Source organism: Dufourea novaeangliae, unplaced genomic scaffold (genome assembly GCF_001272555.1).
Source record: "Dufourea novaeangliae isolate 0120121106 unplaced genomic scaffold, ASM127255v1 scaffold11, whole genome shotgun sequence".
Lineage (NCBI taxonomy): Eukaryota > Metazoa > Arthropoda > Insecta > Hymenoptera > Halictidae > Dufourea > Dufourea novaeangliae.
Genome location: NW_015373895.1, coordinates 1,255,920 through 1,272,063, shown reverse-complemented (window position 1 = coordinate 1,272,063; position 16,144 = coordinate 1,255,920). Strand labels below are relative to the sequence as shown.

The 16,144-nt window shown below is 36.8% G+C and overlaps 1 protein-coding gene across 1 annotated transcript; it reads left to right on the top strand.

The window, feature by feature from the left end:
- The first annotated feature begins 12,678 nt into the window (after window positions 1-12,678).
- LOC107190814 (survival of motor neuron-related-splicing factor 30) lies at window positions 12,679-15,160 on the top strand. Its single transcript, XM_015579701.1, has 5 exons — window positions 12,679-12,845; window positions 12,969-13,192; window positions 13,824-13,973; window positions 14,696-14,846; window positions 14,916-15,160. The coding sequence occupies exons 1-5, from the start codon at window positions 12,807-12,809 to the stop codon at window positions 15,057-15,059; spliced, it is 708 nt and encodes a 235-aa protein (XP_015435187.1). The 5' UTR covers window positions 12,679-12,806; the 3' UTR covers window positions 15,060-15,160.
- The last annotated feature ends 984 nt before the right edge of the window (window positions 15,161-16,144 follow it).

Below are 16,144 nucleotides of genomic sequence, written 5' to 3'. Positions count from 1 at the left end.
AATTGCTTTCAGTAAGTTTTTCGTTAAAAATATGTATCTACTCTTATTATACTAAAGAATATCTTTTGGTGCATGAAAACTTAGTTTAGCTTGTGAATTGTGCAACGTGAAATTATTCCAAGGATCACTTTCAAAATCAAAAAAACAGATTTAAAAACTTGATTTCAGTAGCATATTTGTGATTATAAAAATCTAGTCAGTTCGATAAAAAGAACGTACGATAAATAATATTAATGAATACCTAAAAATATACATGAAACAGAGTGGTATTCAAAAGAAGAAATTAAAATATAAACATCAGAAACCTGTAGGTTGATTTCAATTTAACTTTTTAATGATCAATTTAAATTTTCCACAATTTTCAACCAGTTTGTAAACAGAACACCCAGTAATTAATCATGATAAACTATTTTAATCGAAACAGATCACGTTTGAAACAATTCTCTGAATACACTGCAGCGCTGTAAGGCGAAGTGAATGTCCGATATCGACACCTTGACCCCGAAAAGCCACCGAACTTCATAACTTCCTAACAACTTCTCCGAAAGTTTCTTCGCGGCAATAAAAAGTGACTAGAATGAGCAAACACGATCAAGTTGACGCATTGACGTCACAGAATGTCTGATTACTTTAAAAGACTCCAGACCGAACTATGAACATCGAATACTTCGAAATTAATGCACATAAATTGCACTGGTGTTTTCGATTTCAGGAGAATTGGCATTGGTGTGAATCAAGTCCACGTGTTCCAGCCACGTGCTCAAATTGTAAACCTGAACTGCTTAACAGGAAATTATTTACACAGATTGATTACGGAAAGTGTTGTTGCTGAAAGAATATCGTAACGAAGTATGTTTTATTCAAATTTTAATTTTGAAAATAAAAATATTGACATGTCATAACACCTATGGTGTCAGCCTAATATTTTACTGTTCATTATATTTAGATAATTATAAATGATATTTGCTCACTGTTTTGTACAGCAGATTATTAATAAACAATATGTGAGTCAACATGTTAATTATATACACAAGGATGAAGAATATTCGGAGAAATTTTTCAAAACAAAACTATGGATGTACCGTAATTTTCTGGATATTTAAAATGTAATGGACAGAATTCAATTATAATTTATAACTAAACGTGCATTTCAAATAATAGTTTAAAATATGCTATCAGTTCAATTTTCTTTTTATTGACTAAAATAAATGATTTTAATGCTCAAAATAAATTTTATGTGATCCAACAACATCAAATTATATATGCCTTTGTTACAGAATTCATTCATTTTCCAACTTTTATTCATTTTGTAGCACAAAACTGTACTTCACTAAAAGTACCTAAAACAAATTTTTACCTTCGAGATATAAATTCTGACAATGCAGAATTGTACAATACATACAGTTTAACAATTGAGATCACTTGAATGTTGAAAAGAAAGGCAATGAACAAAACTAATTTATCGTAAAATCATTTGACATACCCTGTCAGCTTAAAAAAAATATTTTCCAATGATCTCTAATATTTTACAAATATTTTATTACTTCATATTAACGTAACCATTATTCCCATTGGACTTTAATACTCCACTTGACATCTCCGACAATTTCATAACGTTTCTTCAACTTCAATGTTCCGAAAGTTACGAGCTAACGTGCATAGCCCACAGTAATCACTGATCAACTCTAGAACAACCAAAACAGTGGTATATACATGAAATAAAAAACAAAGTAGGTTCAACCAGTAAAAGGATTATTCTTCGAATGATCTCATCCTAAGGCAACATTTCAATCAGACTACCCTTCTGCAACTGTGCACCGTTTTTCAATATAACCTCGAACGTCCTCACACGACACTGCATTCGCTATGTTCACACAACGAAACACTAAGTCATGATATCTCACAGAAACGGTCGCCCAAAATTCCAATCAGACCGTCCAACGAGTAGCTCGTTAGACCCAGAGTACACCGGCCTCGAGTACGCGTGGCCGATTGTCCTTGGATCCGCTGACAAGATCGTCCAAACGACCCTATCCGTTCACGAAATATCCTCTAGTTCACACGTTTCACTTGCACGAGATCGAGGAACCATAATTATCCTTTGAATAATTAAAAGGATAAAAATCCTTTCTCGAATCGATGGCGGGTGGTACACGATCGAAGATCGGCAAACGATCGGTAACGCGATCGGTGAATCGTTAAAGAAAAATAAAGGGAATTCTCACCCCCCGCAGCAGCCAGGCCTCGCAGCTTCCGCTGGAGCTCCGACCGTAAACACACGTCGGTGGTTGATCGCGCACTGAAGTTTCCACCGCGGATCCGGCATCCGACTAGGATCCCGTACCGAGGGCCACCGACCTCCTACCCCTCGGCTTGGCCACCCACCCTCCCGTCCCGTCGACCATCCCCGCCGCCCGACATCGACGAACAACCCCCGTTTTTAACCCTCCTGCCTGGCCGACACTCGAAAACCGTCACCCAGCGTCACCGTGCTACCCACGCACAACAACCCTCGATCCGGTCGACACCTAGCCGAGGCTACAAGACCGTGGGCACGGATGAAGTAGTTTCTTCTTATCTCGACAATGAACCAGGGACTTAAACCGGCGATAAATTTTGATACCGGTATTATGCCATCAAAGCTATACCGAAACCGATATATTACCGAACACCGAAATAATACCAGAATTGTTTCGGTTTCTATAAGGGTAGGGCTTATATGTGTAGGGTTATATAGGGCGATGGTACAACTGAAAATACCGGTATTTTTTCGGTTTCTATAAGGGTAGGGCTTATATAGGGTTGTATAGGGCGAAGGTACAACTGAAAATACCGGTATTTTTTCGGTTTCTATAAGGGTGGGTCTTATATAGAATGCCCCACCTACCTCTGCCACCTTTAATTATTCTCTCATTTGTCGTGGTCATGGTACAAAAAAATAGTTCGGCAGAAGGCTAGTGTATTTTAGGGGGGAAATTAAGCTGAGATTGAAGGTCATTTCAGGGTACTTTCTTCTGAAATTTCTCTAATGGTAAAATTTTTTTAAATGGAATGTCCTGTTTTTTTGTTTACCATTACAAAGTGGAGATCAGAATGTATCGTTTGAGTACACACAAACATGCACAATCTAGCCGCAACACATGTACAAAACAAACGTTAATTACACTACTAATATCTATGTATAATATATGAAATAATATTATATTTTTATGCGGCTATGACAAATACAGTGTCGATTTTCCGGAACTAATTATCTCGCATTCTGACACCAGAGATGATTTTAACGCGACCACGTAAGAGGTTGGTGCGCAGGGGCTGGTTAACCATCACGGCTAACCGCGAGATCACAGAGGACCTCGAGGCTTCCGAAGCTCGCCGCGCAGGTTTAGCTGCTTGCTGCACTTACTGAATCTAGAGCGATTAATAGCGACTATTCGAGAATGCGGAAGACACATATTAACAAGAAAAACGAGGAGAAAATGGATCGATAATATATCGAATTAAAAGTAAATGAATAGTTTAAAAAATCAGAAGTTAAATACGATTATGTCGGAATGAATTAAATTAAGACATTTAAGAAAATTAAATTAAATTAAATTAGATTAACGGGGGGGGGGCGAGGTACGATACAATATATAATGGTATAATATTAATACTAAAATTTCTAACTGCATTTATATTAACTAAAGAAGGACGAAGAGTAACCCTAATAGCGAAGGATGAACAAAGAAAATGACATCCTCGTTCCTCTGACCACTGATCAAACATGATCAGACTGATCATGGATAGTCAATGGCTGGAAAGCTGAACGATCTATTTTTCCACATTTGAGGGCTCGAAGCGAATTAAAAAGTGTGTACCAAAATACAGGGTGTAACAAAAATGTTGGAGGACTTGGGAATGGAAGATTCGTGAGGTGATTTGAAACAATTTTTTCCTTAGCAAAAATGTTATCCGAGGCTTTGTTGATGAGATATTAACGAAAACCCCCGATCAATCAGAGCGTGAGTCTGCCAGTCGAGTTTCGGCGGGAACGTTGGCTACCAATCGCAGCGCGTGGGTAACCCGACCGATCCCTATAAACCTCCGGCGACCGACGCTCGAGTTACAATGCAACATACAGAATGAATCACCCATGAATAAAAATTTAAACTTTTACTCCTCTCAGTGTAGCTTCTTAAAAATGTTATGAATAAATTTAGGAGATTCTCCTGATGAAAATAAGTCCAAACCTGACATAAATCAGACTATATTTAATAACATACAAATTTGGTCCAATGCCTGTAATAAAGTTATGGCTACAAGTTTGATGCAAGATTTGCAGCAAATTGGCAGCAACATATGTAGCAAATTCGCTTGTGCAAACCTTGTTCCGGTTTTGCCCTCAATTTGACATAGGTCATATTGCAAGACTTTCTACCAATTTGCTTTACCATTTTTTCAGCTAGTGTTACCTGCAAAACCCAAGTCAAATGCAGAAACACATGGCTATGATTTTTTAGACAACTTTTGTCTAAAAAATCATAGCCAAACTCGGCTTCCACTAGGGGAAAAAGCGGCGTAGAATAAAAGTCAATTATTTTTTATAGACAACTTGGTCAATTTATTCCAAGTACTGAAATTAATGTTAAATCGAATGTTAATTTGGCATAAATTTCAGTAATTCCAAATACCAACAGGTAATAGCATGGTAAGAGGCCCTTCTACTACGTCAACATTTTCCCCCAGCGGAAGCCGAGTTTGCTCGCGAGAGTATACCGACGTGCAAACTCGGCTTCCTCTAAGGGAAAAAGCAATGTACGGAAAGGGCCTCCTACAATTTGGTATTTGGAATTACTGAAATGAATGCCAAATTAACATTTGGTTTAACATTTATTTCGCTACCTGGAATAAATTTACCAAGTGGTAGAAGACTTTTCTTCAACGCCGCTTTTTCCCCTGGTGGAAGTGGAGTTTGCTCGCGAGTGTACACCGACGAGCAAACTCGGCTTCCTCTAGGGGAAAAAGTGACATAAGAAAACAGCTTCATACCATTTGGCAAAATTTATTTCAAGTACAGAAATAAATGTTAAACCGAATATTAATTTGGCATACATTTCAGTAACTCCCAAAACTAAATGGTAGGAGGCCTTGCTCTTACGCCATTTTTTCCCCTAGCGGAAGCCGAGTTTACTCGTCGGTCTACACAACTGGTTATCAAGGTGGCTTGGTCGGCTTGAACCCGACTTGGTTACCCATCGCTACTCGTAGTACTCGTTACACGCAGCACCGCAACTCACATTCTCCACGGTCCAACAGTTGTATTTGATCATCAGTGATCAATATTCTAATCGTTTCCGAATCAATCGGTGTATCGTGTGTGCCCGAAAAAGAGGGCGTTCGTGCGAACAACTACTTACCTGTGCGCCGTATTACTCCATCTCGACCGTTTCTTCACTTCGATGTAACTACGCAAAGCATGGCAACTTTCAAACAATTCGCGATCGCGGTGGAAAATTTATCACAGCGTACATCACTATTTTCGTCTGCTTTTCGATCGTAGCAATACACGTCGAGCTCGTGCCCGATTGAATGTACCGAAAAGAATTAATGCATCTTTTGCCGGAATCATGTACACATTCGACAAGGTGGGCGGTAATATTGCGGCGATCACTGTCGATAACGCAGTTACCTACTGTCAACTGTGACTGTATCGCCACAAACGAGATATGTACACCCGCGAGCAAACTCGGCTTCCACTAGGGGAAAAAGTGGCGGAAGAAAAGGGCTTCCCACCACTTGGTAAAATTTATTTGAAGTACTCAAATAAATGTTAAACCGAATGTTGATTTGGCATAAATTTCATTAATTCTCGATACCAAATGGTAAGAGGTCCTTCCTCTACGACACTTTTTCTCCTAGCGTAAACCATGTTTGCACGTCAGTGTACATATAAGTATAGACCTAACATCTTATGGGACTTGGTGTCCCATGAAAATCACGCTGTTTCGAGCGCACCTCTACATAAAAGTTTCTGATTTCAGAAACTACGTTCGACATCGTGATAACGCACAGCACACACACACACACACACACATTACTTCATTAGCGATACATACACACATTATTGCCCCGGTTTCGTTAACAAGGAATGGAATACTGAAATGGTAACGGGGGCTACTGACTTAGGTCTATTCCTACATCTCGTCTGTGGTATCACGTATAATAGGTGGCTCGCGGTTGGCGTTCTTTTCCCCCTTATTTCCGTGCTCGACGATACCCCCCTCGCATTTGTATGTAACTTGAAAACAAAGTCTATATTGCGACTTTTTATGCGCGTGTCCTTAAGAAAAAAATCTGCGCTATTGCTTGAAATGGTTCAATTGAAAATTGGTACAAAATAGGTGTCCCTCTATCTTTAATGGATGTTTAAATATTTTTAAACAATCACAGAATGTACTTAAAATCAATATCTCTGTATTCAGGAAAGTCCTATTGAATCTTTTGGGAAATAGAAATAGAATACCGTTTATGGTTACATCACAAAATTTATATGAATATGAAATTTACGAATTTTTTTTCGAAATAAAATTTCTCAAAAACTATCTGTCTAGGAGAGAAACGGTTTGCACCTTCGTAATCAGCGCAGCAACACTATAAGAATCGCATAATGGGTATCGAAACATTGAAAAAAAGTTGAAATTTGTTGGACAGTGTTATTAATAATGCAGGTTCCTTTAAAACAGAGGAACTTGCATGTTGTGTGTATCTCCTCTGTAATTTGATCTGGTCTCTACACTTTATTGATTTGTAGCGTTATTTAGAAACGAAAAGCATAACTAATTAATGTAATAGCTTAATTATAAATGCATAAACATTGTAGAATCTTGTACTAACTGTAGTGGTCTGTTTCAACAGATTTCTACAGAAAGTAACTACATACTGCCTACGTCTTTTAATTTTGGGGTATAATAGTATCTGCAGAGACTGCCATTGCTGCTGCAATCTGTTCACGGAATTAGAACGGACAAGCGTCAGTCCGAATTCGACAGTTATACGTGATGGCGTGAACTGCTACTTGTGAATCACTCGTGATTCGATCACGTTCGTTCCTAATCACGGTGATTTTTCACAGTGATTCGTGATTTCTCGTGATCGTTTCTGATTGGTGGAGAAACATAACAGTTCTTTACACGCGACACATAATCTGTATATTTTATATTAACGACATCAAAACAAAAATTCGAGTTATATAGTATAAAGTGAAGGAATAAGTAGTCACTACTTATTCTTAAGCAAATACTTAAGTTCTTAGTTATGAACGTGTACGTGTATACGTATGGACTACACATTCATAAGGGAGGACTTAAGCATTTGCTTAAGAATAAGTAGTCACTATGGGCGGGATTCATAGTCGTTGCTTATTCTTAAGCAAATGCTTAAGTCCTCCCTTATGAATGTGTAGTCCATACGTATACACGTATATATTCATAACTGGGAACTTAAGCATTTGCTTAAGAATAAGTAGTGACTATGAATGCCGGCCTATGAATCCCGGCCTTAGTTTCTATAAAAAACGAAAAAACGATGTAGTCATCTGGCGGATACAGGATACAGGTGTACGAACGCACGTTTACAGTCGATATAACAGATATTTCTGGATCGATTGATTCGTCCGAAAAGACAATCTATCCAGAATTATCTGTTTTATCGACTTTGTACGTGCGTTGGTACACCTGTACCACCGACTAGGTATAGAATAGACCTATCATCCTATGCTTTTTTCTGTCCCACGTTCGCAGGGCTACGTAGCCCTGTTACCATTTTAGTGTCAATACCCGACGTTACCGATAAAGCATGAATTCTGAGTATTATCACAGACGAGATATAAGAATAGATCTATGTACATGCAATGTAATTTTCTGTCCCATGCTTCGAAGGCATCAGAAGCCCCCTTACCATTTGAGCGTCAATACCTGACGTTACCGATAAAGCATGAATTCTGAGTATTATTAGCACAAATGAAGTGTTATATATTCCATTCATATTGCGTGTATCTATATGATTTGACTGGAATAAAAATATCCGATGCTTCAGTTTAAGGTATAATATGATAAATAATATAATAGGATAAATATGACAGTCATGAAACATGAAACGGAAAAGTATATATTTTTTCACTTAACTACAAGACAATTTATTCTAAATGTATGTGAGGCCTGGGCAATCGGTATTATCTTCGGTAAAGTACTGTAAACTGAAGACAATATCGAGCTAATGGCTGCGAACTTCGAATCTATCTCATAAAACCACGTTCTATATTACATCGAACTAGGATTATTTTAGAAATCGATATGAGATTCAAAGTGTAAAAATATCTAGTACTTTGAATGTTTTAGAAAATTATTCGAGATAAAGATGTATGGAACTACTGAAAATTACTTTAGATTCTTTTTCCTTATTCTGTAAATTCTTTGATTAGAATATGATTAAACTTTTTTTTAAACGATTCTTTGATTAAAACTTTTTGAAGTGTTACAGTGATATTTCGTTACATGTTCCATAATGTCAATAATATTGATTTCCCCGCAACATTTATAATTATTACGAATGTCAATATAACGAAATATCTTTTATGCGATGTTTGTGGTGTAATAAAAATCTGTGTTTCTATTACGTTTTTGATACATATTACTCACTTATATGTAATAATATAGAATAAAAATATACTGTTAGTCCGATATTTGAAAATATACATGCGTTCGTTGTCACTGTTAAACTGTTGTAATAACAATGGAATAGTGAAATAATTTACTCAAATGTACATAATAATACATATACATATTCATAAAAACAATATTAAACGCAATAAGTTTTTTGTACGCGAAAAAAAACCAATTGGTCCGTCGGGACTGGAAACCAAGACTCCTTTCTAATACGTCTACTTTACAGCGAACGGACGGAAGAGAATCCGTTCACGACTATGGTCCGTTCGATGATTTTCCGACGTACCGAACACTCATGATCTGACAACATTGCGTACTTTAGACTCGACAATACTGTAGAAGTTAGACTAGTTGAGCTCAAATGGATTTAACGTAATTCACAAATTTACCGTTCTCATAACATAGAGGGCAGCAGAAAATCCCTGACTTTTTACACAATCGGTATTTCAGAACATGAGACACGAAGTCCCATAAAATGATAGATCTATCCTATACCTAGTCGGTGCCTGTACCCTGATCTGCCAGCTGACTACATCGTTTTTTTCGTTTTTTATAGTAATTAAGTACCACCAAATGTTGTAATTAGGCCACCAATGACCACCAAACGATTACGCATCGATTGGGTATAATGAAAAGTTAAAAAGTTAAAGTTGTCCGGCTAACTTCACAGAGGTGGCATTACATGCGTGCAGCATCCCTTCTCCCCATCGCCCACCAGTCGCTTTCTCCCCTCCCTCTGCGATGTGGGAGCAAGAGAGGAATGACTCCATCGATACTTCTGTCCTTCGGTCTCGCTGGGTCTCGCTTCATCCCTATCATAAGACCGCTCAGTCTATTAAGTCTATTATATGTCTATGCATTTAACAACGAAAAGCATAACTAATTGCCTAGAAGCTGAAGCATTTTTCTAGAAGAGAATTCGCGTTTTCAAAAACAAATGGTCTTCACCTTCCTCGTCTGCTCAACAGCAACCCCAATACACGGACTACATCACAGCCATCGACAAACTTTGTCCTGCCTGGGTGCCCATAAATTCGACATGCCACACTGGACCTTCAACCTGTCAATCTCTTGACAATAAATTCAGCTTTCAAGAACTCAACATCGCCATGAAGAGGATCAACACCAAGTCGTCACCTGGAATGGATGGAATAGAGAATAACATGATTCTTATGCCCGTCAAATGAAAATTAGTGCTTATGGAAATCATTAATGATCTCCTGGCATTAAACCTCTTTCCGGAAGAATGGAGAGAAAGCAACATTCTCTTCATTCCTAAAGCCAACAAAACTGGCTTACGTCCCATTGCACTTACCTCTTGTACGTGCAAATTAGTTGAAAGGCTGAGTAATCGCAGAATGTTTTGGTGGCTAAACCACAAAAATCTCCTTTCACCGACACAAACAGGCTTCCGTAGACATCACTCTACCTCTGACAACATTTCCAGTCTAGTCATGCTTACAGATATAGCCTCCTTGCATAAACTAACCACAGCAGCAGCCTTTCTAGACGTCAATGCAGCTTTCTATAATGTTTTACCAAACATTCTAATCAATAAGCTTTCAGCTTTAGGAGTTCCTATAAACACACGTATCTTCATTCACAAGCTCACAAATTTCAGGAAAGCACATTTCTTTATTTCAGATGATTCAGGCAGTCCATTACATCTTATACATTACCATCCACAAAGGGGTCCCTCAAGGTGGTGTCCTCAGTCCTCTCCTCTACACCATCTACACATCGGACATAGATAAGGGTATTCCTTCTCATACCACAATATTGCAATATGCTGATGATACTGCTGTGCTCTGTTCCTTGGGTTCTTGTCAACAAGTCATCACTACCATTGAAAATACAACCCTTCAGGTACAACTTAATCTCTGCCAACTCGGCTTAGATCTGGCCCTAAGCAAAACCGAATTTATAGTTTTCAACAGTAAAAACCACCCACCTGGCTCTATCACAATTAACATTGCCAACACTTATATTTACAACTCCCAATCAGTAAATTTTTTAGGTGTCCGCATTGACCAAGACTTAAATTTCCATCAACACATTAACTCTATCTGCTCTTCTGCTCAAAAACTTCTAAATATAATCAGGTATCTAAGAGGTACCTGGTGGGGTACAGATCCCAAAACTTTAATCATTATTTTCAAAGGTTTAATCCGCTCAAGAATGGAATATTACCTTCCTTTCATTTTTCCTAAGTATTCATTCCTGAAGCAGAAGCTTGAAAAAATTCAACTCACTGCTGTTCAGCTCGCTTTAGGCCTCAGGAACTCCACCCCTAATAATGTCTCACTAGCTGAGGCTAAACTTCCTCTTATAGAACATCGAGCCCTATTTTTAGGTCAAAAATGCATCACTAAAATCATAGCTAACCCTTCTCACTTTTTATACAACATTATCTGTAAATACCATAGTTCCTTTAATAACCCTATTGCAGCTAAGTTACCCAACCCAGACTATTGGCCCATATCATTGGGAAGGTCTGGAATAATCGAGATGTCATAGCAAATAATTTATGCCAATTCATTCCTCTTGATCTATCTTTAGTTCTTTACCACGCTGCTGACTGTGATCTAGAATCTGGTCTTACACTTAAGCTCAGCTCTGACATAAACACAGATTTTCTCAAAATAATTACCACAAAATACCCGGGTCTCACAACAATTATCACAGATGGTTCCAAAACCAAAGAAGGACATGCTGTAGGCGCAGCTTGGTTCTGTCCATCTCTTGCTAAAGCTGAGTCCATCAGCTTGAACAATCTTGCTTCAGTTTTCACCGCAGAAAGCATAGCCATTAACAGAGCTCTAGACTTTACGTTAGAACACCCAGGCAAATCCTTCCTCATATGTACAGACTCTCTGAGCGTTTTACAATCCATCAGCAACTCCTTTTCCCTACACAAAAACAGATACATACTAGACACCAAAAAGAAATTATCCAGCATTACAGATTCCAGCCTTTCCGACAGATGTATCAAATTTATGTGGGTACCCTCGCACGTGGGACTTGCAGGCAATGAAGAGGCCGATATTCTAGCGAAGGAAGCCACTTCTAATTTGCCTCATCCACTTTGGAAAATTCCAGCCCAAGATTTCAATGAGCTATATAGAAAGGAAATGTGAGACAGATCCTTCGATCTTTGGACTTACAAAGCATCCGCTGTTAATAACACGCCGACTGGACAAAAATACTTTCAACAATTCTTCGATATGGACACAACACCCTGGTTTGATCGCTACACCTTAACAAGATCCATGACCGTTTCAATCTGCAGAGCCCGTTCGAATCATTACAACTTAAATGAGTCCTTACATAAAATCAATCTTGTTAGCAGTCCACTGTGCCATTGCGGTCTCTCCGCGCAAAATTTAAACCATGTGATATGGCAGTGCTCCCTATTAGAACGTCATCGAACTACATTAATTAGAAACCTCAAACGATGTGGATGGCAACTACCTTTATCTCTTGATATGTTTCTGGTCAAACCTCGCGTGAAAGAATTACAATTAATTCAAAAATTTCTTATTTATAACATTAACATATAAAATTACTGTACATATTTGATTATTCCTGTAATATTTAGATCCATGGGCTTGAGTAAAGCCTAGGGTCTTCAATAAATAAATACATACATACATACATTTTAAAGAATTATGTAAAGCGTCAATTAAAAATACTGGAACATACAAATTATATTCCCATAAATGCATATTGTATGCAGCTTAACCCTTAATGACTGTGACTGACAATTAATATGTCTGGCGTATATAGTGATTCTAGAGAAGATAGATGAACAATTAACTGAAAATATTTTATTCTCAGTCAGATAAAAAGACTTTTGATACATATCAATATAAAAGAGATTTGTGAATCTTTACTATTTTGTAAGTCACGCGGTATAGAAGCACCATCTTACGGGTTATTTCAAGTTTATCAAGTTCGTGTATATACATAACGGAGAGGGCAGAGGGTGTTCACGGTGTTCATTAGTGTTCGCTTTTATTCGCTTTTCTGACAGTAGCCAACAGTAGCATCCAGAAAGGAAAGAATAGCTAATAAAAACACGCTGCTGGCACAGGCCTCGTCATGGACGATTTACAGAATTATAAACTGCAGCTTCAGCAGGTGAAAATTTTTTTCTTTGCTTAACCTTATCGCAAATGGTGGAATGGCGAGTCCATTTTTGGCAATTCTCCTGTTGTTTACGGGCTCATTGTGACAAATGAATTTTGGTTTTCATCGATTCAGGTGGAAGCGGCGCTCACTACGGATCCCACAAATGAAGAACTCCTGAAACTGAAAATTGATCTCGAGGAAGTAATAGAGCTAACACATGATCTAGTTAAATCACAACAACAGGAAAAAAGGCAAGCCAATGGCATGGATGCTAAAGATCCTATTTTACTTGCAGTTCTGGCCAATAAATGGAAGGTCGGTGACCAATGCATGGCACCGTGGAGCGAGGATGGCAAGTAAGTAATCCATAAAGTTAACACTTGTACTTAATAACTAAAGTGTAAATTCTATGCATTCATAATTGTCGATAAATCGATGCAGCAAATAAATAAATCAAGCCTACCAAAATATCTCAGTATTTGGAACATGTATTTACATAAACATTAGCAGTCTACCAATGAATAGGCTACAGATATTTATGCATTTATATCATACGTGATTGTCTATAAATCAATAAACAGTATCAGGTAAACATTGTTCTCTATTTCTTTTCTTATTTAATCTCTTCAGGTTTTACACTGATAAATCTAAAAGTAATAGTATATGATTATAATTTTAAGTTCAACTGTTACATTTAGGTAAAGTCAACAATGATGAAAATATTAATCACTGAATTATAGTTAACCCAGGAGTAGGCACGCATTGATCTTTCCAATCGACGATTTTATGTGTTAAAGTATGATCCAAAGTCTTCCACTGTTGCTGCAGGCATGATCTGTCTTGTTTACGTCGCAAGGTGATTGAGGTGATGCTCTGTGCACATACCTAAGTTATAAAAGACAACATTGATCTTTTTGATCATAGAGCGTCTACTCCCGGGTTAATAAAAAACAGCATACCCCTCATTGTTGTCATATACTTTTTCAGATATTATGAGGCAACCATAGATGCAATAAGCGAAGAAGGTGTTGTTAATGTAACATTTAATGAATATAAAAACACAGATGTCACAATGCTCAGTCAATTAAAGTCAGTAGCCAAAAGGCCAGCATCAGACTGGGCAGATCAAAAATCAAAGTAAGTAATTCATAAAGTAGCTCTTAATATTTCATTTATATATTACTGGTTTAGTATTAACATAATCCCCTAATTTCAAGTGCGTATCACTTTTTGGGATACATTCTGGGTTATCTTAAGTTTTATAGGAAATAATAATCACTAATCATTGACTTTTCTCCTTACTCCTTTATCCCAAATTGGCCATGATAATTACTCCACTGTTTGGTGTGCCTTGATCTGAAATTCCATTATTGTTCATTTGTCTTGTGGTATTACACTATCTGTGTACATCGCCGGACACCAGGAAAAGGTAACACGAACTAACAAATTTTTGTTGAAATATTGAAAATATGTATATATGGTTATATTTTGTAGTACCTGAGCCAAATTAAATTGAAAGTTAAGTACAATAAATAGGGTTTTTACAATTGCATAATAGAAAATATACAGTGAGATTTAAAATAACACATAAGATTAACAATTGAGCGAATTTATAGCTGTAATTTACAGTCATTAAAATTGTTTGGACATATTAAATAAGTGTATACATTTACCGACATGTATTAAATTATTAACTCCTTTAATATACAATTTAAACGGTGTTTATGATACTTAATATTCATTTACTTACTTCAAAATCCCTAAAACTTTTTACATTTGGCAAAAAAAGTAATCATGTAGCAGTATGATCTGGAGATAAAAATGCATTTTTAGTGAGTAATACTTTTATTAATTTGCAGAAAAATGCAAGCAGCTGCTGTAGCAGGTTCAGATCCTAATAAACAGAGAGAATATCTTAAAAAGAAGAAACAAAGGAAACTTCAGCGATTCAAAGAGCTTGAAGAAGAACGTGAAATGGAGAAGAACAAATGGCTAGCATTTACAAACAAGGTAGTACTGGTAAACAGTTTTATTCATTTACGAATGATCCAATTACTCATAATTCATTTTTTATCGCAGTCTTCGAAAAAAGGTGTAATTAAAAAGAGTATATTTGCCACACCAGAAAACGTAAACGGCCGAGTAGGAATTGGCACGTGTGGTGTGAGTGGTCGAGAAATGACCAAATTCAGTAATGGAGAAAAGTGGAGAAGAGGAGCATGAATATTATTGTAAATACGCAAATTAATATTTGGTGAGATAGAACTATTAATTATTGTTATATTACCTTGAATCTAGTTCTAAAAAACACTGGAAAAAAAGCGTATGTTTTGTTTTGTGTGAATGTTTTGACAGAGTACATGAATGAAAAGTGTGTAGCTGTATTTTCAGACTGTGTGTTAGACGTTATGTTACGAACGAACAATGACCTCAATAAATTCTGAAATTATCTGGATTTTCTACCTTCATGAAATGAATGACTGTCGTAAATGAATGTCTTTCTAGGTTAATACGTTTATGTGGATATGCTTTGTTTATAACCTATAAATGATACGAATAAATGTATATTTTAAAACCAAATTATGTTTATTAAATTCTTTCATAGAATAATCTGTGACCACCAAATCTTATATACATTGTAAGTTTTTCATTAAATTCAATTAGTTTGTTTCTCACTACTTTATCATTTATTCATACATAAATCGTGATAACAATAGTAGTAACGACTAAATTAAACAATTGTATACAGAGTGTCTCCAAGTAGCTTCAACTCCCGGAAATGAGGGGTTTCTGGGATGATTTGAAACAACTTTTTCCTTAGCAAAAATGTTATCCGAGGCTTAAAAACCCTAACCAATCAGAGCGCGAGTCTGCCGGCCGAGCTCCCGCGGTAGCGTTGGCTCCAATCGCAGCGCCTAGCTATTATATATATGTATGTAAATATGTATATATATATATAATACGTTAGAAACATCAAAAATAGTCATTCTATCTGATTCCATCTGATTCTATCCAATTCTATCGTGGAAAACACGTCACCACTAGGTGATACATTTACGGCGATAAGACTGATATAAGAGATTAATTGAACATAGCAAAAAAAATGAATTCACGAAGTCACGATAGTACTGTGAAGGACTAAATAATATAATAATCACTGCTTCATTTAAGCAGATGAATCGTATACTAACCTATCCTAATAAAGAGTAACAACAAACATTAAATATATTCAACATTTTTTCTTTGGTTTGACATAAAGTTACTTAATTTTTGTTTTGTTAATCTCATGTCAGCTGTAAAATTGTACT

Excerpts from the sequence above, each read along its gene's own strand:
- LOC107190814 (XM_015579701.1), top strand. The coding sequence starts at position 12,807 with ATGGACGATTTACAGAATTATAAACTGCAGCTTCAGCAG. Across the intron at positions 12,846-12,968 it reads ATAAACTGCAGCTTCAGCAG|GTGGAAGCGGCGCTCACTAC; the intron begins GTGAAAATTTTT and ends TCATCGATTCAG. Across the intron at positions 14,847-14,915 it reads GGCTAGCATTTACAAACAAG|TCTTCGAAAAAAGGTGTAAT; the intron begins GTAGTACTGGTA and ends TTTTTATCGCAG.